The sequence below is a fragment of the Meira miltonrushii genome (assembly GCF_003144205.1).
Source record: "Meira miltonrushii strain MCA 3882 unplaced genomic scaffold FA14scaffold_2, whole genome shotgun sequence".
NCBI lineage: Eukaryota > Fungi > Basidiomycota > Exobasidiomycetes > Exobasidiales > Brachybasidiaceae > Meira > Meira miltonrushii.
In genome coordinates this window covers 672,150-695,483 of record NW_020289944.1, presented here as the reverse complement: position 1 = coordinate 695,483, position 23,334 = coordinate 672,150, and the positions used below count along the sequence as shown (strand labels likewise).

At 44.5% G+C, this 23,334-nt stretch overlaps 12 protein-coding genes across 12 annotated transcripts; 8 read left to right on the top strand and 4 right to left on the bottom strand.

Moving 5' to 3' along the window:
• Positions 1 to 1,124: 1,124 nt before the first annotated feature.
• FA14DRAFT_178194 (OPT superfamily oligopeptide transporter) lies at positions 1,125 to 1,736 on the top strand (the record flags this gene model as incomplete). Its single annotated transcript, XM_025500829.1, has 1 exon — positions 1,125 to 1,736. One exon carries the CDS (start codon positions 1,125 to 1,127, stop codon positions 1,734 to 1,736), a length of 612 nt encoding a protein of 203 aa, XP_025355099.1.
• A 120-nt stretch (positions 1,737 to 1,856) lies between these two features.
• On the bottom strand, positions 1,857 to 3,348 carry FA14DRAFT_188846 (uncharacterized protein). Its single transcript, XM_025501686.1, has one exon. The coding sequence runs from the start codon at positions 3,297 to 3,299 to the stop codon at positions 1,959 to 1,961; it is 1,341 nt and encodes a 446-aa protein (XP_025355098.1). The 5' UTR covers positions 3,300 to 3,348; the 3' UTR covers positions 1,857 to 1,958.
• Positions 3,349 to 3,948: 600 nt separating this feature from the next.
• Positions 3,949 to 5,589, top strand: FA14DRAFT_34049 (eukaryotic translation initiation factor 5). Its single transcript, XM_025502216.1, has one exon. The coding sequence runs from the start codon at positions 4,191 to 4,193 to the stop codon at positions 5,505 to 5,507; it is 1,317 nt and encodes a 438-aa protein (XP_025355097.1). The 5' UTR covers positions 3,949 to 4,190; the 3' UTR covers positions 5,508 to 5,589.
• Positions 5,590 to 5,604: 15 nt separating this feature from the next.
• Positions 5,605 to 8,244, bottom strand: FA14DRAFT_144211 (aminoimidazole ribonucleotide synthetase). Its single transcript, XM_025497237.1, has one exon. It carries the CDS (start codon positions 8,105 to 8,107, stop codon positions 5,672 to 5,674), a length of 2,436 nt encoding a protein of 811 aa, XP_025355096.1. The 5' UTR covers positions 8,108 to 8,244; the 3' UTR covers positions 5,605 to 5,671.
• A 168-nt stretch (positions 8,245 to 8,412) lies between these two features.
• On the top strand, positions 8,413 to 10,379 carry FA14DRAFT_160242 (WD40 repeat-like protein). The gene is made up of 2 exons (XM_025498586.1): positions 8,413 to 9,042; positions 9,248 to 10,379. The coding sequence occupies exons 1-2, from the start codon at positions 8,472 to 8,474 to the stop codon at positions 10,306 to 10,308; spliced, it is 1,632 nt and encodes a 543-aa protein (XP_025355095.1). The 5' UTR covers positions 8,413 to 8,471; the 3' UTR covers positions 10,309 to 10,379.
• Positions 10,380 to 10,442: 63 nt separating this feature from the next.
• Positions 10,443 to 10,676, bottom strand: FA14DRAFT_122060 (uncharacterized protein; the record flags this gene model as incomplete). Its single annotated transcript, XM_025496498.1, has 1 exon — positions 10,443 to 10,676. One exon carries the CDS (start codon positions 10,674 to 10,676, stop codon positions 10,443 to 10,445), a length of 234 nt encoding a protein of 77 aa, XP_025355094.1.
• Positions 10,677 to 11,374: 698 nt separating this feature from the next.
• On the top strand, positions 11,375 to 12,768 carry FA14DRAFT_120294 (t-SNARE; the record flags this gene model as incomplete). Its single annotated transcript, XM_025496398.1, has 5 exons — positions 11,375 to 11,459; positions 11,556 to 11,947; positions 12,012 to 12,090; positions 12,156 to 12,652; positions 12,727 to 12,768. The coding sequence occupies 5 exons, from the start codon at positions 11,375 to 11,377 to the stop codon at positions 12,766 to 12,768; spliced, it is 1,095 nt and encodes a 364-aa protein (XP_025355093.1).
• A 2,346-nt stretch (positions 12,769 to 15,114) lies between these two features.
• On the top strand, positions 15,115 to 15,285 carry FA14DRAFT_114560 (uncharacterized protein; the record flags this gene model as incomplete). The annotated part of the gene is made up of 1 exon (XM_025496059.1): positions 15,115 to 15,285. A coding segment is annotated over one exon (171 nt), but the record flags the coding sequence as incomplete, so codon positions are not given.
• A 1,019-nt stretch (positions 15,286 to 16,304) lies between these two features.
• FA14DRAFT_160239 (Nitroreductase) lies at positions 16,305 to 17,163 on the bottom strand. The gene has a single exon (XM_025498585.1). It carries the CDS (start codon positions 17,034 to 17,036, stop codon positions 16,407 to 16,409), a length of 630 nt encoding a protein of 209 aa, XP_025355091.1. The 5' UTR covers positions 17,037 to 17,163; the 3' UTR covers positions 16,305 to 16,406.
• A 598-nt stretch (positions 17,164 to 17,761) lies between these two features.
• FA14DRAFT_188838 (putative KRE2-alpha-1,2-mannosyltransferase) lies at positions 17,762 to 19,525 on the top strand. Its single transcript, XM_025501685.1, has one exon. The coding sequence runs from the start codon at positions 18,065 to 18,067 to the stop codon at positions 19,433 to 19,435; it is 1,371 nt and encodes a 456-aa protein (XP_025355090.1). The 5' UTR covers positions 17,762 to 18,064; the 3' UTR covers positions 19,436 to 19,525.
• Positions 19,526 to 20,065: 540 nt separating this feature from the next.
• Positions 20,066 to 21,199, top strand: FA14DRAFT_109133 (uncharacterized protein; the record flags this gene model as incomplete). Its single annotated transcript, XM_025495866.1, has 2 exons — positions 20,066 to 20,138; positions 20,184 to 21,199. Coding segments are annotated over 2 exons (1,089 nt in total), but the record flags the coding sequence as incomplete, so codon positions are not given.
• Positions 21,200 to 21,827: 628 nt separating this feature from the next.
• Positions 21,828 to 23,048, top strand: FA14DRAFT_184225 (uncharacterized protein; the record flags this gene model as incomplete). Its single annotated transcript, XM_025501378.1, has 1 exon — positions 21,828 to 23,048. The coding sequence occupies one exon, from the start codon at positions 21,828 to 21,830 to the stop codon at positions 23,046 to 23,048; it is 1,221 nt and encodes a 406-aa protein (XP_025355088.1).
• Between the last annotated feature and the right edge of the window lie 286 nt (positions 23,049 to 23,334).

The following is a 23,334-nucleotide window of genomic DNA, read 5'->3' as shown; positions in this document are numbered from 1 at the left end:
TCTACCATCGCTCCCTTCAGTGCAATCCTCTACGATATGTTTGGTAATGGAATAAACACCAATTTGCTCTTGAAAAAGATTTGCGGGAGCAGCAGTACCAGGTCGTCCACTTTCAAATTTGTACTTTGGAGGTCTACTTTTCAACACTTCTGCAAGCGTTCTTGAAGCATTTTTTGAGAATACTGAAGAAATACATCTTGATGCTTTGCAAGATGGATCACTTGGACACTTCCTGCAGCAATTTCAAACAGGTCTGCTCCAAGTGTTGATTCAATTTGTGTTCACATTTTACGCAATTTCCTTTATGTAAATCAGGATCAATGACCCCACACCAAGCACATTTTGTTCGAAAATAAAAGTGTTGTGATTGCACGGTAGGATTCTGAGCCGTCGGATCAAATCGTTCCATATTTTCGGCCGGTCGCATATTTTAGAAGTAAATTGTTTTTCACCACACAAACATATCGCATATAGTCATATAGTTTTATATTTCGAATTAACGATTTAGAAAACAAATACCAACAACTGACCGGTCGCGTCATGAACGAGTCATCTGACCATTCTCTGGGTTCACCACCATTGCCATACTTCAATTTGGTGCAAGCGCCTGCGATATTCTAAACGTATGTTCACTTTCACTTTTCGCACTCAAGACTGTCTTTGTCGATTTGTCTGAGCATACACAATCGTAAAAGAAGTCAAATGCTTCTGGTCCGTACAACTATTTATGGAAAATGGGTCTATTCGAAAACCATTCTATATATGTAGTTGCACGTATAAGTCAAAACTTCATTGGGGCATCACTTGCTATTAACCCTTAAAGTTAAAATCTTTCAGGCATTTATGGCATTCTTGAAATTCTCCTTATACCTTTTCTGAAGAGTCAATCTTGCTACTAATGAAATATAACGTTTTACCAGATATTTATAATATACCCATTTCATTAATTGAGAGTTTGACTTTTTGTACCTCTTCTTCACGGTAACGAAAATTTAAGCTGATATCCCTACCATTATAAAAATCAACTTTACACCTAATGAAACATAACAAATTGCTCCTTTTTTATAATACAGCTATTTCACTAATAGGAAACTTGACTTATTCACCCCCCCCCCCCCTTCACAATGCTCGCCACACAAACGTTATCGGTAGTCTTTGGCTCGTTTATCAATTACGCCGTGATGATCTCGGTAATCAACAATCAACGCGATGTTCTTCTGACTAATAACGGCTCTGGACAATGGTCAGGGCAATATTTTAGCTCGGTAAATACACAGGCAACCGTTTGGGCACTCTCGAAAGAATTATATCATGTTGGAAAACCATATGTGATAGTTCCAATCGGTCTTGCAATCGGCTTCCTTGCCGTCTGCTTGCATCGTGTTATCACTCATTTCAAGCCAAAGATTGGTAAACTTGATTTACGGGATGTGAATCTACCAATTATTTTCCAATACAGCGGTTGGTTTGCATACAATCAAACTCAAAGTTGCATTATGCTAACAACCGTTTTCTTGGGTGTATTCATTCAATACTACCTCAGAAATTACAAACTCAAAATCTTTAAACGATACAGCTATATTGTCGCTGCAGGATTGGATGGCGGTACTCTTCTTACCATTTTCATTCTTTCGTTTGCCGTCTTTGGTACTGCTGGACCAGCAAAACCTTTCCCTACATGGGCTGGAAATCCAGCAGACTATCCTGATCGCTGTCCAGACCCTTCATCTTCGTAATCTACTAATTGTATATCACTCATGCAACAATTGATAATTCATGTGTCACATATCAGACAATGATTGCAATGATCGTTGACACAGCTACCATTAAACCTTAGTCATAAACAAAGAAAGGATGGTACTGCCTGTGTAAAGCAAATGGTCCCAACTCCTCAATGCATTCTTCCCATTTATATCTTACAGTATAAATACAAGGCTCTTCTTTTCGGGTAACTCCACTCATCTTGGTCCATAGCCAGAGCTGCGTACATTAGCATAACGATTATTTAGTCCAGACGAAGCAGTGGATTCTGTTGCACCACTTCCTGCTGTTGCTCTTCCTCGCACAGAAGCCGTGCTAGCTCCTCTTACTCTTGCTGAAACAGTTCCCCTTGTTGGCAACCCGCTTCCCCTCACGGCAGTACTTGCTCGAGCTCCTCTTGTAGCTGTAGTAGTCCTTGGTATCTGTTTTTGCTGTTGTTGTTGAACCAATTCAGCTGCTAGACGAGCTTGTTCTGCCTCCCTAGCTCTCTGAGCTGCCATTCTAGCAGCTTCTTCCGCCTCTTCCCTCCTTCTCCTTTCTTCTCTTTCGGCCAACTCGAGCGTCAGTGCATGCATGGCTTCATCTTCAGTCACACCTTTCCAATCTTTGTCCATCAAAAGTTGTTGTGTACGCTCGGTCTGCCTCATTAAATCGATATAATTATCCAGTAATGCATTCGTTTCTCCAATTCGTGTTGTGAAATCGTCCACTTGATCAGCACTTTGAACGAGCATTTGCTCATATGCATCAAAGACTTTATTCAGCCTCCGAACTTCGGCTAGCTGTTCATCGAAATTGATGCTTTTGGAGCTTTTCTGCGGGGTCGCTTTTGCCAAAAGGGCAGCCGAAGCATCCTTTGTTCGTTCCAATGATGCAACTCGTTCTCTCACACTAGACGTACTTCCTGTGCTCGTTGCCAGAGCTGGATTCTTCATGAATGAATCGTCACCGATATCGTCCCCTGCATCAGTTGATTGACGAGATTTTGCTTGAGATGGCGCTGATTGGGTAGGACGAGCGAATATACTCTGCCGTGCTTTTTGAGGTCCTCCTTTTGCCGTTCGTCCGCTCGTCAAAGCACCGAGTGTTCTTTCCTTCTTTTGAGTGGAGGAAGAGGTAGTATGACCATTGCCATTCGGTGAGCTATTTGATGCATCTAATCCTTCCAGCAATCTCATCTTCCCTTTGGTCGGGCTAGCTTTGGGACCCCAACTTGGTCTTCCTTTGGGTTTGCTTGGTGATGTGTTCCGCAAGCTAAGTCTTGCTTGTGATGGTCTTGGTCGAGCAGAAGAAGATGAAGATGCGATCGCTCTAGGCATTGGAGATTCCATCAAGTTCAAATCTTCCATTCCCCTTCCCATACTAGCAAGATCCAAAAATCCCGATTCATCTTCATCCAACAAACCACCTTCGCGTTCTAATTGATCAGGATCTAGAACAGGCGAATATTGAAGACTGGGTGAAGCTGCCTTTCGTGGCGAACGACTTGAGCTTTTAAATGGCGATGAAGACCGCCTCGAAGAAGAAGCTTGAGCCATTATGATCACGTTATATGGACCTCGTGATGACGATCATGTCAAAGTGTTGTTCTCCAAATGTGTTGTGAATATAAACGCGGTTAATTGTATTCACTATACGCGTTTGTATGCTTTGGCTTCCCAAAGAGGTCCAAGCTGATGATTGCCAAAGCACGTGAAGTAAGCAAGATTGCATTGTCTGATTCAGCACTCTTTAGGCGTCCGGGGATTATTTCCAATTTCTCAAAGCTAAAAAAAGCCTTGGGCTTTGGCTCTCCCTTTACGCCCTTTTGCGCCGCATCTTGGCCGTATCTGAAAGCAGGCACAAACGCAAAAAAAGTCAATTGCTTATACAAATGTCGTATGCCTTCTTTTACCATCACCATAACAACATCCTATTCGTCGCATCTTTGCTACGCATCGGACTAGGGTACCGTCATTGTCTCTTGACGATCACAACACGTTGAGCAAGACAATCTCACACAACCGCAATCAATCTAATTCAGCCGCTCAGAACGCTCTTCAACAAGAAGTAAGAACTTGCAACAACTCTTTTGCCATCTTACATCTTTCCTCTTTTCTCTCTTTCGATCTATACATCGTCGATCTCGCGAGGATTGTTCATGTTAGCGTCGCTTCACTCTTCTATCGGAAATCGACCATCGCCGCATTCACGCAGGCCCAAACCACCATTCTTGTTGCCGTGTAAGGAACCCTTTATAGGTCCTTGATACAGCATTTTTGTTCTTTCTTCAAGAGAATTTATCGCAAGCTTTTTTGTATTGCAAGAGCATATATGCATATATTCTTATCAATACGCTCTCAGAGAGAAGCTTTGAATATAGCACGCCACTAACCGCATTCGAATCAAAGTGACGTGCGCCCCTTTTTACGCAAATTCAATTATTCAACATGGCTGTCGTCAACGTTCGTCGTGATGTCGACGATAAATTCTATCGCTACCGCATGCCTTTATTGCAAACCAAGATCGAAGGTCGTGGCAATGGTATCAAAACGGTTGTCAGTAACATGACTGACGTTGCCCGTGCTTTGAGCCGTCCTCCTACTTACCCTACCAAGTACTTTGGTTGCGAGTTGGGCGCTCAAACTTCTTTTGACGAAAAGAATGAACGCTACATTGTCAATGGTGCTCATCAGTCTGATCAATTGCGTAAATTGCTTGATGACTTTATCGACAAGTTTGTCCTTTGTGGTAGCTGCAAGAACCCCGAAACAGATCTCAAGATTACCAAAGATGGCATGATCTTGCGTGACTGTAAGGCTTGCGGTGCACGCAGCGATGTTGATATGCGTCACAAATTGACAACTTTTATTGTCAAGAACCCTCCACCGAAAAAGAAGAAGGGATCCAAGAGCCAAGGTCAATCTGCTGATGACGGTAATACAGCAGATGGCGGCGGTTCTGATGATGAATTGACTGCGCGCATCAATGCTGAAGCTGCTCACATCCCTACTGCTGAGCAAGTCAAGACGGCTGACGATGACTGGTCCGTCGATACTTCTGAAGAAGCTGTCAAAGCCCGTGTAAAAGCTTTGGAAGGCAATATGAACACATTAAGCCTCGGCGGTGACGAAGAGGAAGAGGACGAAGACAGTCCTTACAATCAATTCGGTCTCTGGTTGATCGCCAACCGCAAAGGCGGCGAAGAAGGTCGTGAATGCACTGCAGCTGAAGTGTACAAGAAAGCACAAGAATTCGGTATTGAAAAGAAGCACAAAGCCGTTCAAGTATTGGTGCAAGGTTTGTTCACTGAAGATGCTGTCAATGAGCTCAAGAAGTACGGTGCTGTGATCGCAAAGATGACCACAAGTGAGAAACATCAAAAGTCCTTGTTGGGCGGTGTTGAGCGTTTGGCTGGTATTCAATTCCCCAACTTGGTCCCCAACGGTGTCCCAAAGATTTTAATGGGCTTGTACCAAATTGATGCTTTGGATGAAGAAGTTGTTAAGAGCTGGGCCACGCATGTCAGCAAAAAGTACGTTGACAAGGAGACCAGTAAAAAGGTTCGTAAAGCCGCCGGTCCATTTATCACTTGGCTCGAAGAAGCTGATGATGAAGAAAGCAGTGAAGGTGAAGATGACACCGAAGAAGAAGCTCCTGCTAAACCTGCCACAAACGGCAAAGCTGCCCCAGCCAAAGCTCCTGCTGCCAAATCAGTTCCATCACCTGCTGAAGATGATGATGACAGCGATTTGGACGACCTCTGATCTGTCCGTCTTTCTGCGTACGTAGATTTCTGTTTTTTTTTACCTCTCTCGTGTTTGCTGCCACTTTTTTAATGACTTCGCTTTGTTCGTCTCATATATGGTTCCAATTTATAAATTTTGACAAATATATGAAGAAATTGCTTACAAGAATACTACAAAATAAATTAAGAAGACCAGCTTTCTAGTCCCTTATATTCAACACCACTGCCTTTGATAATGCTACCCATATTGATGACATCCTTTTCACCACCCTTTGCTAACAGTTGCAATACTTCATCCACTGCACTTGCTTCTACGACAAGGACCATTCCGATACCGTTGTTGAGTGTTCTGCACATCTCTAGAGGTGCGATGTTTCCCTGTTCTTGTAGGTAAGCAAACAATTGCGGTCGTTTCCAAGCTGCAAGATTGACTTCAGCTCCCAAACCTTGGGGTAAGATACGTGGAATATTATCAGTGAAGCCACCTCCAGTAATGTGTGAAAGTGCTTTGATGTGTGGCGATGGTACGCTGTTTGCACCTCCTTCTAATCCAAGAGCATGTGTGAGAGCTTGAACGTAAATACGTGTGGGTTCGAGCAAACGGTCACCAAGGGACAATTGACTGTCTTCAGCCCATGGACATTTGTCTTCATATTTGATTCCTGCTCTTTCGATCACCTTTCGTACCAGGCTGAAACCGTTGGAGTGTAATCCTGAACTGCGAAGACCCAACAAAACATCTCCAGCCTTGATGTCATTGAGACGTGGTAGAAGATCCTTGCGTTCAACAACACCGACTGCAAATCCTGCAAGATCGTAATCATCTCCGACATACATTCCTGGCATCTCTGCTGTTTCACCACCGACTAAACCGCACTTGGATTGTTTGCATCCATCTGCAATTCCTTTGACGACGTTTGCAGCTGTTTCGACATGTAGCTTTGAGCATGCAAAGTAGTCAAGGAAGTACAAGGGTGCAGCAGCCTGGACCAAAAGATCATTGACAGACATGGCAACCAAATCGACACCAACAGTATCGTGTTTGCCGAAATCTTGTGCGACACGCAACTTTGTACCTACACCATCTGTTCCGCTGACCAAGAGGGGATCTTTGTAATCGCCTGCAGCCTTCAAGTCGAACACACCACCAAATCCTCCAAGCTTAGCATCACATCCAGGTCTGGCTGTACTCTTTGCGTGTGCTTTGATAGCTTCTACAAGATCGTTACCCGCATCAACGTCCACACCTGCAGCAGCGTATGTTAGACCGGCTGCTTTTTGTGCTTGTGCTGGTTTGAGTGCTCTATGTGCGATATCTTTTCTGAACGTCTTCCCTTCAAAGTCGATTTGTGCAACACCTGCATAAGCAAGGTCTACAGCTTCTTTGAGTGAAGGTCCAGAAGCTGAAACGGCCAACACTCTTCCTCCGGCTGTGACCAAATCATTTCCAGACATCTTTGTACCTGCATGGAATACTTCTACGCCGGCGGGTAATTTACCGATGGTAATCTTCTTTCCGGTTTCGTATTTGCCTGGGTAGCCAGCAGATGCCAGAATAACGCTGACAGCATGGAAATTTGGCTTGAGTTTGACATCGAGAGCATCAAGACGGCGTGCAGCACATGCCTCCAGGATGTCTGCCAATGAAGGACCGTTCTGGATATCAAGTAGTTCTAGTGCAGCTTCAGTTTCTGGGTCACCGAATCTGACATTGTACTCCAACACTTCCGGTCCATTTTCTGTAACCATGAACCCTGTGAAGAGAAGACCGACAAATGGGAATCCATCCTTTCGCATTCCAGCAATCGTTGGCTGAATGACATTCTTCTCGATTGCGTCTTCTACACCAGGAGCTTTTCCTTCGGGTGCTGGAGTGTAGGCTCCCATTCCACCTGTATTTGGTCCTGTATCACCCTCACCGATACGCTTATGATCTTGCAAAGGTGGAAGAGAGTAATGCGAATAACTATCTGAGAATGTCAAAACAGACAATTCGGGACCTTGTAATCTCTGCTCGATGAGTAATGAGCTTCCTGCATTTCCGAATGCCTTTTTGACAAGGATATCTTGAACGCCTTGCTCGCATTCTGCATCACTCTCGGGAAGCAAAACACCTTTTCCAGCAGCCAAACCGTCCGCTTTCAAGACAACCTTTTGTGCACCACCAAGTTCTTTAACGAATTGGATGCATTCATTCACCTGTTTATCATTGAATGACTTGTACTTTGCAGTGGGAATGTTGTGTCGGTCCATGAATGCTTTTGCGAAATCTTTTGATCCTTCCATTTGAGCAGCAAAGGGAGAAGGTCCAAAGACGGGAATACCAACTTCTCTGAATGCGCCTTCAACACCATCCACCAATGGCTGTTCAGGACCTGGAACGCAAAGGTTGATCTTGTTTGATTTTGCCCATTGTGCGATTTCCTTGAAGTCGCCACCAGCTTTAACGTCAGTCAAATTGGAGCATCTTTTCACGTCGATTGTACCTGTACCTCCATTTCCTGGAGCAACAAAGACTTGTTCGACACGTTTTGATTTTAAAAGATGCACCACAATAGCGTGTTCACGACCACCAGAGCCGAGAACAAGGATGCGAAGAGGTTGAGGTTCAGGCAACATGACTGATACCAATCACACTGCCAGTTATGATCAAGATTGTGATGGCTACCTAAAAAGATTTCATGCAAGAAGAATCATTTTTATCTAGATCTTCTTTTAATCCTTATCACTCAACACTGGTGCCGCCCTACCAAGCCTGTCAAAATTTTGGAACTTCTGGTAAAGTTTAAAGCTTTGGAGAAAAAACACGCACAGACGAAACACGTGCTCGACCAAAATTTTCCTTTCTTCCAAAAAAATAAAATTTAGCACGAAAAATGGAAGCGGTAAAAAAAGAAAGTCCAATTCAAGGTTTACCAAAATCCATCACCTTCACTTGTGCATCACTGAAGAAATTCATTGTGATCATTCTTGTTGGTCAACAATGTCAAACAAAAGAGCTGCATCGCCTGAAAGGGCAAGCAATGGCAAAGCCAAAGAAGTTGAAGTACAACAAAATGGCATAACCAAACAGCCAAGAACATCAGAGGCAAACGCTCAAAGAGCTCACGCCAGAAAAGATGAAGATGATGGCATGGGCGAATTTGAAGATCCATTCGAGGACGAATTTGAAGAAGAAAGCGAGGCAGGAAGTGAAGATGGAGAAGGAATGGAAATTGACGGCGTCAAGGTTGATGGTGAAATCCAAAGACCTGAAGGTGATGATGACGAAGAACAAGAGCCAGAGACAAAAGTGTACATTCCCGGTGTTGGAGAAGCACTACCCGAAGGTCAACAGCTAGAGCCTGATCAGTCGGCATATGAGATGCTACATCGTCTCAATGTTACATGGCCTTGTCTTTCGTTTGATATTCTACAGGACCATCTTGGGTCTACAAGCAGACGGTATCCCCATTCTGCATACTTTGTTGCAGGAACGCAAGCCGATACTGCCAAGAACAACGAGCTCATGGTCATGAAAGCTAGTGCTTTACACAAAACACAGAAAGATGGAGGTGAGTACTTTTTCTTTTGAGATAATATCGATGATGTCTGAGGCATTTGGCTGTATGAGCGCATCCCTTTTGGGATGTTTGCTCGATGCCGAAAACTATCTCGCTACCTTATTTTTCAACTTCTGAGCTTTTTATGTGCACTTGTGCATTCTTTTTCGTCTTTGTGGGCAACATACTGACACGTATCTCGGATTTCATACTACAGATGATGAGGACGATGACGAAGAAGATGACGACGACGATGACAACTTGGATGATGATGCAATCTTAGAATACAAATCAATACCACATCTCGGAGGGATAAATAGAGTGCGTGCTGCTCCAGTGGCTGCACCTACTGTCTCTTCTGAGCCAAGCTTGGACCCATACCCAGTCGCAACTTGGTCAGAGCTCGGTCAAGTGGATATCTGGGATGTCAGACCGTTGTTCAATGCTCTAGATAGACCTGGAAGCAGCACATTTGACCGTAAAGGATACAAGCCTATGCATACCGTCAAATCTCATTCTATTGAAGGATATGCAATGGATTGGGCCGGATCGGGAGGCGGTGCATCTGGAAGAGCATCATCTCTGAGATTGCTAACAGGAGACTGTCACAGCAAGATCTTCCTCACAACATCCTCGCAGGCTGGATTCACCACTCATCCCAATGCTTTCCTAAGCCATACATCTTCTGTGGAAGATCTACAATGGTCTCCAAAAGAACCAACCGTGTTCGCAAGTTGCAGTGCTGATAAGAGTGTTCGCATTTGGGATGTTCGGGTGAAGAGCAAGAAGAGTGTGATCAATGTGGAAGATGCACACGATCAAGATGTCAACGTGATCAGCTGGAACAAGACCACAGACTACTTGCTTCTGTCTGGAGGCGATGAAGGATGTGTCAAGGTTTGGGATTTGAGAAACTTCAAGCCTGCCACTGCGGGTTCAACGCAGGCTGAGAAGCCTTCTGCCGTTGCCTCATTCCAATGGCATACAGCACCCATCTCAAGTGTTGAGTGGCATCCAACAGAAGATTCCGTCTTTGCTGCAAGTGGACGAGATGGTCAAGTCACACTTTGGGATCTGTCTGTGGAAGAAGATGAAGAAGAGGCAGCTGCAAGAGAATCCTACAAAGGACCAGATGGAAAAGATGTTCCCCATCAACTGCTCTTCTGTCATCAAGGTGCAAGTGAAATCAAAGAAGTTCATTGGCATCCTCAAATTAGTGGAATGCTCATCAGTACAAGTGCTGATGGATTCCATTTGTTCAAAACCATCTCTGTATAATATCATTTCAGTGCTTATTTTTAATGTATACCGCATGCTTACTCATTTGAGTCGCATCTTTTATCACGGAAAAATTGGGTGTGAATCATTGATAGATTATAAGTACATGTGTGATAAAAGCAGATGCATTCATTCTACTCTTGCTGCCCTTGTTCTTGCTTGGCAGATTGATTTTGTTCTAATCGAGCTTCTTGTTTTTGTGTACGTGAGATGAAGCTATAACAATGTGCGCAAATATGATGGGCAAGTTTTGGCTTTCCGCAAGCAGGGCAATGAACGAAATCTACACGGTCCTTTAGACCTTTGTTTGCACTTCTCATTGCTTTTCTTGAATGACTGATTTTGGATTTGGGGACTGCGTGTAACATACCATCCCATTCGAGTGCACCCTGCGTTTCTTCGGAGGCAGAAGCAAAGGATTCACCTTGAGCGCCAGCCAAAGCAGGCATGTGAGATGCCTCATCTGCTACAGAGGGAAGTAGTCTGCTGAGCCATGCTGGCAATGTTGGGATCTGAACGACTGCCTTTACGTTTGCGAATCTGAATTCGATTTCTCTTTGAGCGGCAGGAGAAGAGGTCGAGAATAGTCTAGAAGAAGACTGTCTGCCGCTCCTTGATTGAACAAGTGCAGATTGTCGCAAGACTGTTCTTGATGTTGATGCAATTGGTGATGCCATCTTGATGCTTTTGTGACAGAAGGTCGTGTGATGTGATCGTGATGATGAAGTTTGCATGCGCTAAAAGGATGGATTTCTTCTAAAATGAAAAAATAATTTATCGCCTTGCGATTCTTCCTAAGCAGGGCAAACAAGCCTACACGCACACGCGTATTGATTGCACTTTTCCCAAGCCAGGCTTGCAACAGAAAAGCTGCCGCCCAGCGAAAACGTGAGTGGCACAGACTGTGGGCGGACGGTAATGCAATCTCCGCCAGGCGTGAAGGATGTGTTGGAGGCCAACAAACACACTCTTGAATGCAGGCACAACACACTTTTAAGGGAAGTCGACCAACACATCAAGAGCAGATCTTGGCCACCATATAAGAATGATGTCTGCTCGACACGATATGTTGTCAGCCTATGGCTCGAATCCTACTTCTCTAAAAGATCGAACGGCTGAGTTTCAACAATTGATCGCTGCACAAACATCCGGTGGATCAACATACATCTCTCCAAGAGAAAGATTGCTACAAGGAGGATCTTCGGGACCGATTAGTAGAGTTGGAACGCCTTCATCCCAGACGGGAGTCAATGGACAGCCATCATCACAAGGAGCAGCAGCAAAGACACCAAAAGGAGAATTCGCACGAAGAGCGCAGGCGATCGGAAAAGATATCAGTGATACGACAGGCAAGCTAGGACGACTAGCACAACTGGCCAGAAGGAAGACACTATTCGATGACCGGCCTGTGGAGATTAGCGAACTAACGTACATCATCAAACATGATATTGCAGCCATCAATAAGCAATTGTCTGACCTGCAATCGTTCAATAAACAGCAAAAGCTGCAAGCCGGAGGTGGAAAAGGGAAAGGAGCAGAAAAGGCTGATGAACATCGTGGAAATGTGGTAACACTACTGCAGACCAAGCTTGCAAATGCAACGACCAGCTTTCAGGATATCCTTGAAGTTCGAACACAGGTAGGTAATGAGCATGGTGGGGTAGAAAGGAATGACATACTGACTTGCCCAACACTCTTCCCAGAACATGAAAGCGTCACGAGACCGTACAGAGCAATTCGCATACAATGGAGCACCGAACGGCCAACTTGGAACTAACTCAGGTGAGTATTTGATGCTCAAATGTTGCAACCCCAAAAACATATGAGCGGCTAACTGATTCTTGTAGTATTGCGATCTCGTAATCCTGTTCCCCCTTCACGACCAGATTCGCCGCTTTACAATCCGAACCGAGCAGGACCTGCAGGCACAGCTGTTGCCCATCGAACACAGCCCGGCGGAGCGACAGCAGGAGGAGGAGCGAATGCAGTTGCACTGGATGACGATAATGGCAAGAATAAAGGAGGAGAATTCTTGGCATTGGATATGGGAGCAGCACCGACGAATGGGAATCAATATATGCAAATGCAACTTATGGATGGTGGACAAGATTCGTATATGCAACAACGCTCTACTGCGATTGAATCTATTGAATCAACAATCAGTGAACTGGGACAAATCTTTGGACAACTTGCACACATGGTTGCCGAACAACGTGATACAGTTCAAAGGATCGACAGTGACGTTTATGATGTTGCAGACAACGTAAGCGGTGCTCAAAGGGAATTGCTTAAATATTATGCGAGCGTGTCGAGTAATCGTTGGCTAATGTTGAAGATCTTTGGGGTGAGTATGATTGACGTGAGGAATGTTGACAATCTTAAGCTGTGCATATACTGACCTCATCTCTTAATAAACAGGTCTTGATTGTCTTTTTCCTAATCTTTATCTTGGTAAGCTGAGCACACAGCCGCTTTCTACCACCAAGATCGACCGCCGTTGCGATCGTAAAAGCAGAACAATCAATCTATAGATAGAATACTTCAATCAAGCTACACGTGCCCTATACCCTGTTCTTCACCATTGACAAATAGGTAGATATCAATGCATAGATCTCCTTGTCCGTCGTTGGACTCTCATCTGTCCGGTGATCTGAGTTTATATTAAGATTTTAGCGTTTGACATTGTTCCCCCGACCTTCGGTTGAGCGATCCTACCGCCACCAGACGGCAAAAAGCAGTGTGGTTGTGTGCCCCAACGGTGAAAGGCCGTGATCGGACAGGCGTGTGTATCTTTTGGCCTAATGGAGTTCAACTGAATGAAACGGTTAATCCTTGGAAGCGGCTAAACAGTGTTCATATGCACGGCGCTCTGTTCGGGGCTTTAAGCGCCCGTAACAGGGGAGGAAATGATGTAGTTTTCGCTTGAGAAAAAGGTAGGAATTCCTCTTGCGCGGAGCACATTTGTTGTCTTTTTTTGAAGTTTTTTCATTAGTACCGATCAAGGCAAAAGTGCTGCTGCTGGGAACGTTTTCATTGGGTTTTTGCCGTGCGTGGGCTGCGCGCAAATACACTTAGATTACACTGCAGTGCGTGTGCGTGTGCGCTGCGCTGCCCCCCGGCGCATACAATCAATCATCAATCAATATCTTCGGTCTTAACCACACACACACACAAATGTGAAAAAAAGCCGGGAGAGTCATCTGCGTATATATGCGTGCGCACGCTATAGCATAAGCCCTTCGGCCGGAGCGATTCGTAGAAAATTCAATCTCCATATAAGTTTACCTTCTTCCATCATTTTGATCTCGAATCGACCATATCAATCACAAACAATAGGGCGAGGCCACTCCCTCTGCTCAGTATACCAACTAATCAGACGATTCAGATCGATCTAGACTCATTCAAATCCTATTACGAACTCTTGCGTGTGGGCAAGAGTGTCGTGCGCTTATCATTCGATAACATACAAACCGCATACATTCAACATTAGCAACAATGTCATTCGAAGACTCTAACTCGTTCCTCTTTGGTTTGAACCATTTCGCTTCTCCTGGCGCAAATGCACCTTCTCATTCCAACGATCCTAATCAGCATGGCAATATCGACAGAGATGGAGGTTCGACTAGTTTGCTAGACGGCTTGGGCGCTTTCGGTGCTCCAGGAAGCAGTGCACCAGGCCACGATCCTCAAACCAGCAATGATATCGTCGAAGGAGGTAGCTTTGCTGAGCAATTGGCACTTTGGACCAATGCAAACTTTAGCTTCGATGGTCCAACCGGTCATGCTCTTTTGGGAGATGAAGAGAAGGACAAAGACGGTAAAGATAAGGAAGACGATCAAGGCGATGCCGACCGTCGTGCTGGTAAGAGATCTCGTAAGAAGAAGAACAACGATGATGCTCCAAACGATACGCCAAATGCGGGGCGTAATCCCGGTAATGGTAAACGAAATGGTAAGGATCGTCTTCGCGATGAGAATCAAATGTCAGCACCTCAATCGCCCATTCAACAACGCGATCCAGCCGGCTTGCACTCGCACAACTACTTCGGCCAACAATCTAACAAGGCAGATGAGTCTCGCTCCCATAATGACAACAAATCGCCAGCTGCTTTCCCCGGCCAATCTAACGGCAACTTCCCATTCGGTGCTACACCTTTTGCAAACGGCCACAATGGTGTCCCGCCTACATCTCAACCCGGCACAAGCGGACCATTGGATTTGACATCATTGCTTGCTTTGCAACAATTGTTGAGTCAAAACCCGTTGGCATTGGCATCTTTAGGCGGTTTCAACGGTTTGAACCCACAATTAGGTGCTTTGGGAAGTCAATTGAGCGGATTTGGAGGCAACTTGAATGGTCAGATTATGCAACAGCTCCACTCACTTCAACAGCAGCAACAACAACAGAACAATGGACCGGCTCATCAGCAAAACGGTATCACTTCAGCTCCACCACCATCGCCTTTCCCTGGTGCACAATTCTCTGGATTCAACTTTGCCAACGGCAACGGCCAAGGAGTCAATGGTCATCACGCTCCATTCGGTAATGTTCCTCATGGAGTAGCACCGAATGGATTCAATGGTGTCAACATGCACAATTCCATCTCCCACTCCGCCGCATCATCCAACAGCGAAAATTCACCTGACGATGAAGGCACCAATGGTGACAAGATCCGCATGACCGCTGAAGAGCGTGCTGATATCTTATCAAAGCGTGCAGTCGAGCGAGACAACATCCCACCATTGAAGTTGATTGATACAGGAAACCCAGAAGCTGATGCAGAATCTAACCGCAACGCAATCGAAGAAGATAAACGTCGTCGTAACACTGCTGCTAGTGCCCGTTTCCGCATGAAGAAGAAGCAACGTGAAGCCGCTTTGGAGTCCCATACCAAGGAACTGCAAGACGAAATGTCCGAATTGCGTGCAGAGCTTGAAAAGGTCCGCAATGAAAACCAATGGTTGAAAGGTTTGATCCAAGTCCGATCGGGTTCGGATGAGGAGAAGAAACTTTCTGACGGTAAAGGCGGTTCTTCCGTCGAAGCTTTGCAAGCAGCACAACAATTGCAAGCATTGCAACATGCAGTCTCCACACAACAAGCAGCCCAAGCACAATTGCAACGATCCAATTCCACAAACAGCAATATTGTCAGTGGAAGTCCTCATAGCGCCAAAGAACGCACAAGAGATACAGGTATCCGTCCTCGCGGTGTGGGCACGCAAACCAACTTTGCAGAAGAGATTTCTGCTGCTGGTCAAAAGCGTAATCGCGAGGTGTAAAGGAAATGAGTGCTTTGTGTAGACTTAGATGGGTTTATGTGGGACGCAATAATACACAAGGATGGAAGGTTCTGCACACCGATGTACATTGTCCAACACATCTGTCAAAATGGTGTCATGCTTTTGAGCCTTTCGGATCCGGTTGATGTTCTTCTCCAACAAAGGAACGGTGGAATGATTGCACTCAGATTACCCGTGAAAAATAATGGTTTCTTCTCCCTTTTAACTCAAGATCAATAAAAAATTACCCTCAAAACACAAAAAACATGGCTTCGAAAGGATTGATTTTCAAGTTCTTTTTCTATTCCATCTTTTATCAAGTGTTCAAAATCCTCGCTTTTTGTCGTGCTTTTTTTTCGCTTTGCAGAAAATCAAAACAGACTCTTCTTTTCTCTTTCTCTTCTCACCTCTTCTTGCTTTATCTTTTGGTTCTTGTCATATTATAGATCAAGATTCTCCTCTCTCTTCGGGATTATATCACCTGCCTAAAGAGGAGGACTCTTACCCCACTTCTTTGATTTGTATAACGACCATGTGATGGTACGATTGCTCCACTTCTTATTGATATTTATGATCAAATGATGATACAATTCAATCGCGAAACAGTACAACAAAAGGTCTATGAATTATAGCCGTGGAAGACGGAATTGGCATACTACTTTGCACCAAACACCTTGAAACGGTCAGCATCGTCGATGTATGTCTTTTCGGGGGGAGTAGCGACTGGAGTGCCAAACACCAATTCGGCATGCAAGGTCCATTCGGCTGGAACACCATACTTTTCCACAATGGTGGCAGGAGCTGCTTGGACGTTCTGTTCAGAGATGGAAGAGTGGGATGTCAGTCTTTTGTTCATCAACGTGCTTTTTGCAAGATTCACTCACATGTTGAAGGTTGGCACCATATCCCGCCACTTCTAACGCAGTCCAAGTGTTCAACTGAGCCATTCCGCTCGCATGTGTCGACCATTGTGGGAAGAGTTTCGCAATGGCAGGCCGACTTTCCTGTAGTTGTTTAATCGTCCTTTCATCTTCAAAGAAGAGTGCAGTTCCATAACCTTGAGCAAACATATCATATCGTGGACCAAAAATTGACCAAGTTGCTTCATCCGTGATGGCTTTTCGCATGGCTGGCTTGACGATATTTGACCAATAATGAACATGGTCTTCGCCCAACAGAACTACCACACGGGATGTTTGACTGTTGAATGCGGATGGCGATTCACGGACGGTTGATTTGATAAGGGAAACCAACTCTGCATCAGGTAAGATGGGCGTATTGTTCAGTGCATGGATTGATCGACGTTGTTTGATCAATTGCAGAAATTCTTGTACTTTTTGTGATTTAGACATGGTCACGGCTGGTTTTTCGGGTGCAGTTTGGGGTTGAGATTGGGATGTAGGCTTAGATGGGGTGGCTGAAAAGGCTTTTTTGATGGAAGTGAGCATTGAAATGTGTTTGTTTGATGAAGGAATTATGATGACAGAAAGTGTGTTGTGGTCCTTTATTTATACCTTTCGTTCTTGTCTCATTGGACGGAGTGAATGTTTTGAAAAGCCAAAGAGCAATTCGTCATATCTTGCCGGGCTTGATGCCAATGGACGGCAACATGCTGGTGACACTTCTCAACGGATTTTGCCAATATCAACTTGCAAGGTCCGCGGAAGATTTGTTAAATCGTAGCAAAAATAGTAAAATATTCAAGATATTCATAAATAATCATACGGCCGATTGCAGATAGAATGCTGAGCCCGACATCCCAGGAAATAAAGGTCTATCAACTATCACATTCGGTCCAATTCATACGTCCAGTTCCTGATTGTATGCAACTGGGCCCGATAAGGTAGGCGGTTATCGCCGCCCGGCACAGTTATGGCACTACACCAGTATAGATTATCTCCGTGTTATTCCAATATTTGTGTATATTTATATAAAAGATCCGATTGACTTCTCTTGACGTTTGAGACAACATTTCAAGCTACAAGAGCATAATGCTTCTATACTTGACACTTAAATTGACCATGAATGTGTACTGACTTCTATTCACATTCAAATACTGTATGATATAAGCAAATCAATCATTCGGACTGAAAGATTAGGTAAGCAATGTTGCCCTTCACATCAAATCCACATCCAACTCCTTCTTGTTCATGATATGGCATTACTCAACATGATATGATCCATCTTGACCATCTTTTGAGATGATCTAGTGATAAGCATGATCATTGTTCCTAGCACATTCCTGCTCGAATGAGCCCTTACATTGGTTATAATGCAACTCATGCTTCTTTTTTACGCGAAAGAATCAATGACAAACCGTAACGCGTGTTCAGTGAGAAGGATGTGACAAGCTGACACTGATCAAGTGCACTTCACTCACCCGTTCTGTGGCAAGCAAATTTTAAAGTTCAACATTCAATTTCACTCAGATTAACACCATCACTTTCCTGTTCTCCGTCAAAAAGGGTCAACAAAGATGACATTCTTGGATCTAATCGGAAGAAGGCCTCAAAGGCTGATCATGCTGGTGGTGATCTTCTTGTTATTCTTGTCATTATCAACTTATTTCACCCTCACGCCAAACAGTTATGAATCCGTACGACAAAGCTGGAAGAGCATTCCAAGACCTTGGCAGAATGGCTACAAAGGTGGACTTTCAGATGGAACAGCATTGCCATACAGTCAGGACTTGGCAGACATGTACACACACAACCCCGGCAAACCAACATCAGCAGAAGATCTGATGAAATGGGCAACAAAAGGTAGTGATGGAAATTATTATCCGCCAACCTATATTCCACAACAGAACAATCAAGCCCCACGTGCAAAGGCTGGTTTCGTCGTCTTGGTTCGTAATGGAGAATTGGAGGGGATGAGATCGGCAATGTACGATGTTGAATCGAAGTTTAACAGAAAGTACGGATATCCATGGATCTTTTTGAATAACGAACCATTCTCGGAAGAATTCAAAGAGGGTGTCAGACAGATGACCCGATCCGAAATTCGATTCGGTCAACTTCCAAAAGAACATTGGAGTTATCCAGATTATATCGATCAAAAGAAGGCAGCCGACGTTCGTGAAGAAATGCGCAAGAATAATGTCATTTATGGAGACAGTGAATCGTACAGACATATGTGTCGTTTCCAATCAGGATTCTTCTTCCGTCAACCCGAGACTTTGGATTTGGACTATTACTGGCGTGTTGAACCTGGAACGAAATTGTACTGCGATATCGATTACGATCCATTCTTGTTCATGCAGATGAACAACAAGACATACGGCTTCACAATGGCTTTGCATGAGTTCCCCGCAACCGTTGCTACACTTTATCAAACAACGAGAGAGTTTGTTGAAAAGCACCCTGAATACGTCTCAAAGAATGCAGGCATGCACTTCTTGACCGATGAGCCAGACAGATTTATGGACCCCGGATGGAACATGTGCCATTTCTGGAGTAACTTTGAGATCGGAGATTTACGATTCTGGAGAAGCAAGGTGTACACAGAATACTTTGATTATCTAGACAAATCAGGAGGTTTCTTCTATGAGAGATGGGGAGATGCACCCGTTCACAGTTTAGCAGCAATTTTGTTCCAAGATAAGAGCAAGCTTCATCACTTTGACGATATTGGTTACTACCACGTTCCATGGAACCATTGTCCTACAAACCCGGCTTATCACAAGAACGGAAGGTGCAACTGTGATCCCAAAAAGTCGTTTGACCGAGAGGACTACTCATGTTTGAAACAATGGTGGGCTGGCTCACCTGAAAAAGAACCGAATTATGTGCTTCCAAGATCACTTAGTGTTCCTAAAACTTTGACCGATCCAGATGCTCCTTACTAAAATTGTACTGTATCTCTTTCTGCAATCCACTTCGTTTTCTACTTTGTCTGTTTTTATCATCATAAATGGGAATTTTTAATTCAATTGAACAATTATCATCTGTAGAGGGAGCAAGGCTTGCCTGTTCGAACAATGGCAAGAGCATTCGTGATCCGCTCGATTTGAGTGCTACGAATAATTTTTCTATATAGTGATGCTAAAAGTCTTTTCTCTTATTATTGAAAAGTAGAATTTGCATGATTTCGTATAATATATAGATACTTTATTAAATAGCAAATCGACTTTTTTGACCGGCATGCCAATTCAATCTTACCGCGTTTCCCTAGCGCACCCCCTTAAGCTGTTGTTGAGCCAGCAAGCAATAAGCGTCTGTGCATCATCACCTTCGCGAATTTAAAGTTTGTTGCTTTCACCTACTCTTCGTATAGTTCATCACCATCTCATCGTCCCTACATAGCAACGAAACTATCATCAGTAAGCAGCAGGTTGCATCACTGTACCCTCAGCTTTTTCAATATAAGCCACTGAAGCAAACCACGCTCTGAGCATTTATTCGACCAAAGGAAACCTCGTTCGGATATAGCTCATCTTCCTCTTACCGCCTTTTAAACCTCTCACAAACTTCAACGAATGGCATCTCATTACGTAAATAAGATCGCACCAACAAACCTTCATTCGCCTTTTGGAATGTCGAATCAAGCAAGTACGAGCGGCGGCGGTAGTGCAGCTAACGGAAACAATGGAGAAGGTGTTGATCAATATTTCACATTCACTGTCGGAAAGCTTGATGCTGGAATGGCGATCTTGATTGGTGATCGTGCAAGTCAAATCGAGTTCCCTTCTTTGCTCTTGCCTTCGGAATGTACGACTGGATCTGTTGTGAGAATCTCGGTCGCCAGGAACCAGAAGGAAGAACAACGTAAGAAGCAGGAGTTTGACGATTTGCAGGAGAATGTGCTGGAGATGTTTGGAATGCGTGGACCGGTCACTCCTTCTTTGCAATTGAGAGCTGTCACACAAACGTCCATCACTCTGGAATGGGATAAGCTGGACATCGCAACGGCTAAGCTTTTGTCTTTGGATATATTCCGCAACAATGAACGTTTGGCTGCTATTCCAAATCCGCTCCACAACACATCAACAAAGTTGTCTGGATTGGAGGTCAACAAACCATACTCATTCCATCTTGTCATGCGTACCACAGCGGGCACATATACCTCCAATGTGATCAAGACAAAGACGCATGATATGAATGATACTAGTGGTATCAGTGTTTGTTTCGGATTCATGGATGGCAGTCACATCAATCAAGATGGAGACTACGTTGATGGCGAGCTCGAAGCAGGGGCAAAGGAGCTTTTGCAACAACTTGGTGCTAAATGGAGTGATAAGATCCAAATCGATACAACGCATTATGTATGCACTCATCCAAGAGGAAGAGCCGCACCCGGGATCGGTGAAGGACATCCTGCTGGACAAATGCGGGGAGCGATGTTCAGCAAAGCTGCTCAGCTTTCCATACCGATCGTATTGCCACACTGGATCTATGCATGTGCCGAGAGCAAGAAACTCGTTCCAATCTCACAGTATTATATGGACAAGGAGCCTCCGAACGCTGCTCAGCTGCGCAAGAGCATCGGTCGCAAATCAATACCATCAACGCCCAATGATATTGCAGTAGGACCACGTGATGAATCCGTACCCCCAACGCCTGCGACCAAGGATGATAACGTCCCTCCTCCTCCGCCACAAAAGGAGGAAGAACCTGTCAAAGAGGCAGAAACGCACCCAAACGTGCCAGAAGTTGAAGGACCAATCACAAGTACAATCGCGGTTGCAGATGGAGAGACTGAGAAGAACGCAATTGAAGACCATACGCCTGCAACAGCTGTTGAAGTACCATCAGAAAGCGTTGCAGATGGCTTGCATGCGAGTGAATCGGCAGGCGGCTTGAGCGCATCAGAAGATAAGATGGACGAGATCAGCTTGGGAGGCGAGAGTGGTCGAGAAGTTGAAGAAGAGATTGATCTATCTTGATGTACTTGTAGATATGAATGATTGTATCTGGTAAAAAGCGAGTGTACTTTGTGTGACTAGATAGTAACAGATAAGAAGATTGAAAGTCACGGCCAGATGTTGTATTGACCAATGAATCGGACCCAGCGAGCCGTATGCATGCACGCAAGCCTGAAGACTATGAAATGAACCTATAAGCTCATAATTTGATCAATGCCATCAAAAGTGCATTTAAAGTGCAATCATCTTTTTCACATCCATCACTTTCCTATCTAGCACTCTAATTGATTAATACCATTTCAACTTTCTCGTCCTGACGTCTGATCGCGAAAGTCAAATTGAGCCTTCTTGAAACGAAAGTTGAATTGTGTAAGTCATGGAGCGTAAAAGATCTCCTCGAGATGCTCATCGCCATCATAAAGGTGAAGGAGGAGTAGGTGCAGTCAATCTTCCTTTCCTCCATCAATGGTTTATAGAGCATATAGACCATCCTTTTCCTACACAAGAAGAGGAGAATGAGCTTGCCATGAAGATGAAAGCTAATTTGCGAGATATTGAGACGAAGATTGGCTTATCGTCATCATCTGTTTCATCAAGAGCCACAAAGCAATGTCAAGCTTGGTTCATCAACGCACGAAGCAAAAGTACTTGGACTGAGTTTTACCAAAAGTATGCATTCTCAGAAAAGGCAGTAATGACAAAGTTGGTCTCAATCCTGAAAGGTGAAAGTGAAAACACAAATGAGACAACCGATTCCCTTGCACGGCTTTGGTGGTGTGGCAAAGACGGTAAAACCAGAGGATGGTTTGGAGATTCGTTAAAGGAACATGTTGCTAAGTGTAAAGAACATTGGATGAAGATCAAAGAATGGCAAGAACAGCCACAACGTGAGAATGATACCTGGCAAAAAGGTTCAAAGCCATCAAGGAAAGATTCCCGAAGATTCTCGGAAGAAACTTTAACAATCTTGTTGGATGAATATGAGAGAAATCCACATTATGAGAACCATCTTGATCGTGATAGGATCGCAAAGAAAACTGGTCTCAAGCCAAGGCAGGTTACTGTGTGGTTTCAGAACAGGAGGAGTCGTTCCGAAAATCCACCGTTAAAGGAGGCAACGGAAAAGAGACGCAAACGTGAACAGGATAAGTGTCAAGGTGGAGACAAGAAAAGACATGCGCCGATCAGAACAAAATCCTCACAACGGTCTGTCAATCAACCCGTACCTGCATCGCCATCGTTACCGGTGTATGACGACGATGTCGTTGCGCGAATCGATCGAGATGTGCTTCAATTGAGAGCGATATACAATGAATCATTCTTTAAAGATCTAGATTTATCTTCTCAGCGGTCTTCGAGTATCCGTCAGGACCTCTCGCCAGATAAGTATTTGTTGGAGCCGGCAGCGCTTCCTGAGCCCACATCAAGCGGCTCCATGCTTCTATCGCATGACATGTTGATGAACGAACTTTATTCGGCTCGATCGCCGTTGACATATCTGGATCCAGATGCAGCATCATATTTCGAAGCAACCATACATCAGGACCTCTCGCCAGATATGTATTTGTCGAACTTTATTCGGCTCGATCGCCGTTGACATATCTGGATCCAGATGCAGCATCATATTTCGAAGCAACCATACATCAGGACCTCTCGCCAGATATGTATTTGTCGGAGCCGGCAGCGCTTCCCGAGCCCACATCAAGCGGCTCCATGCTTCCATCGCATGACATGTTGATGAACGAAATTTATTCGGCTCAGTCGCCGTTGACGTACTTGGATCCATTTGCAGCATCCTATTTTGATCCGGTTATGGCAAGACCAGTGGATTTTGAAGAAATCCAAAATGCACTTAGCAATTGGCCATTGAGTCAAGAGATGGC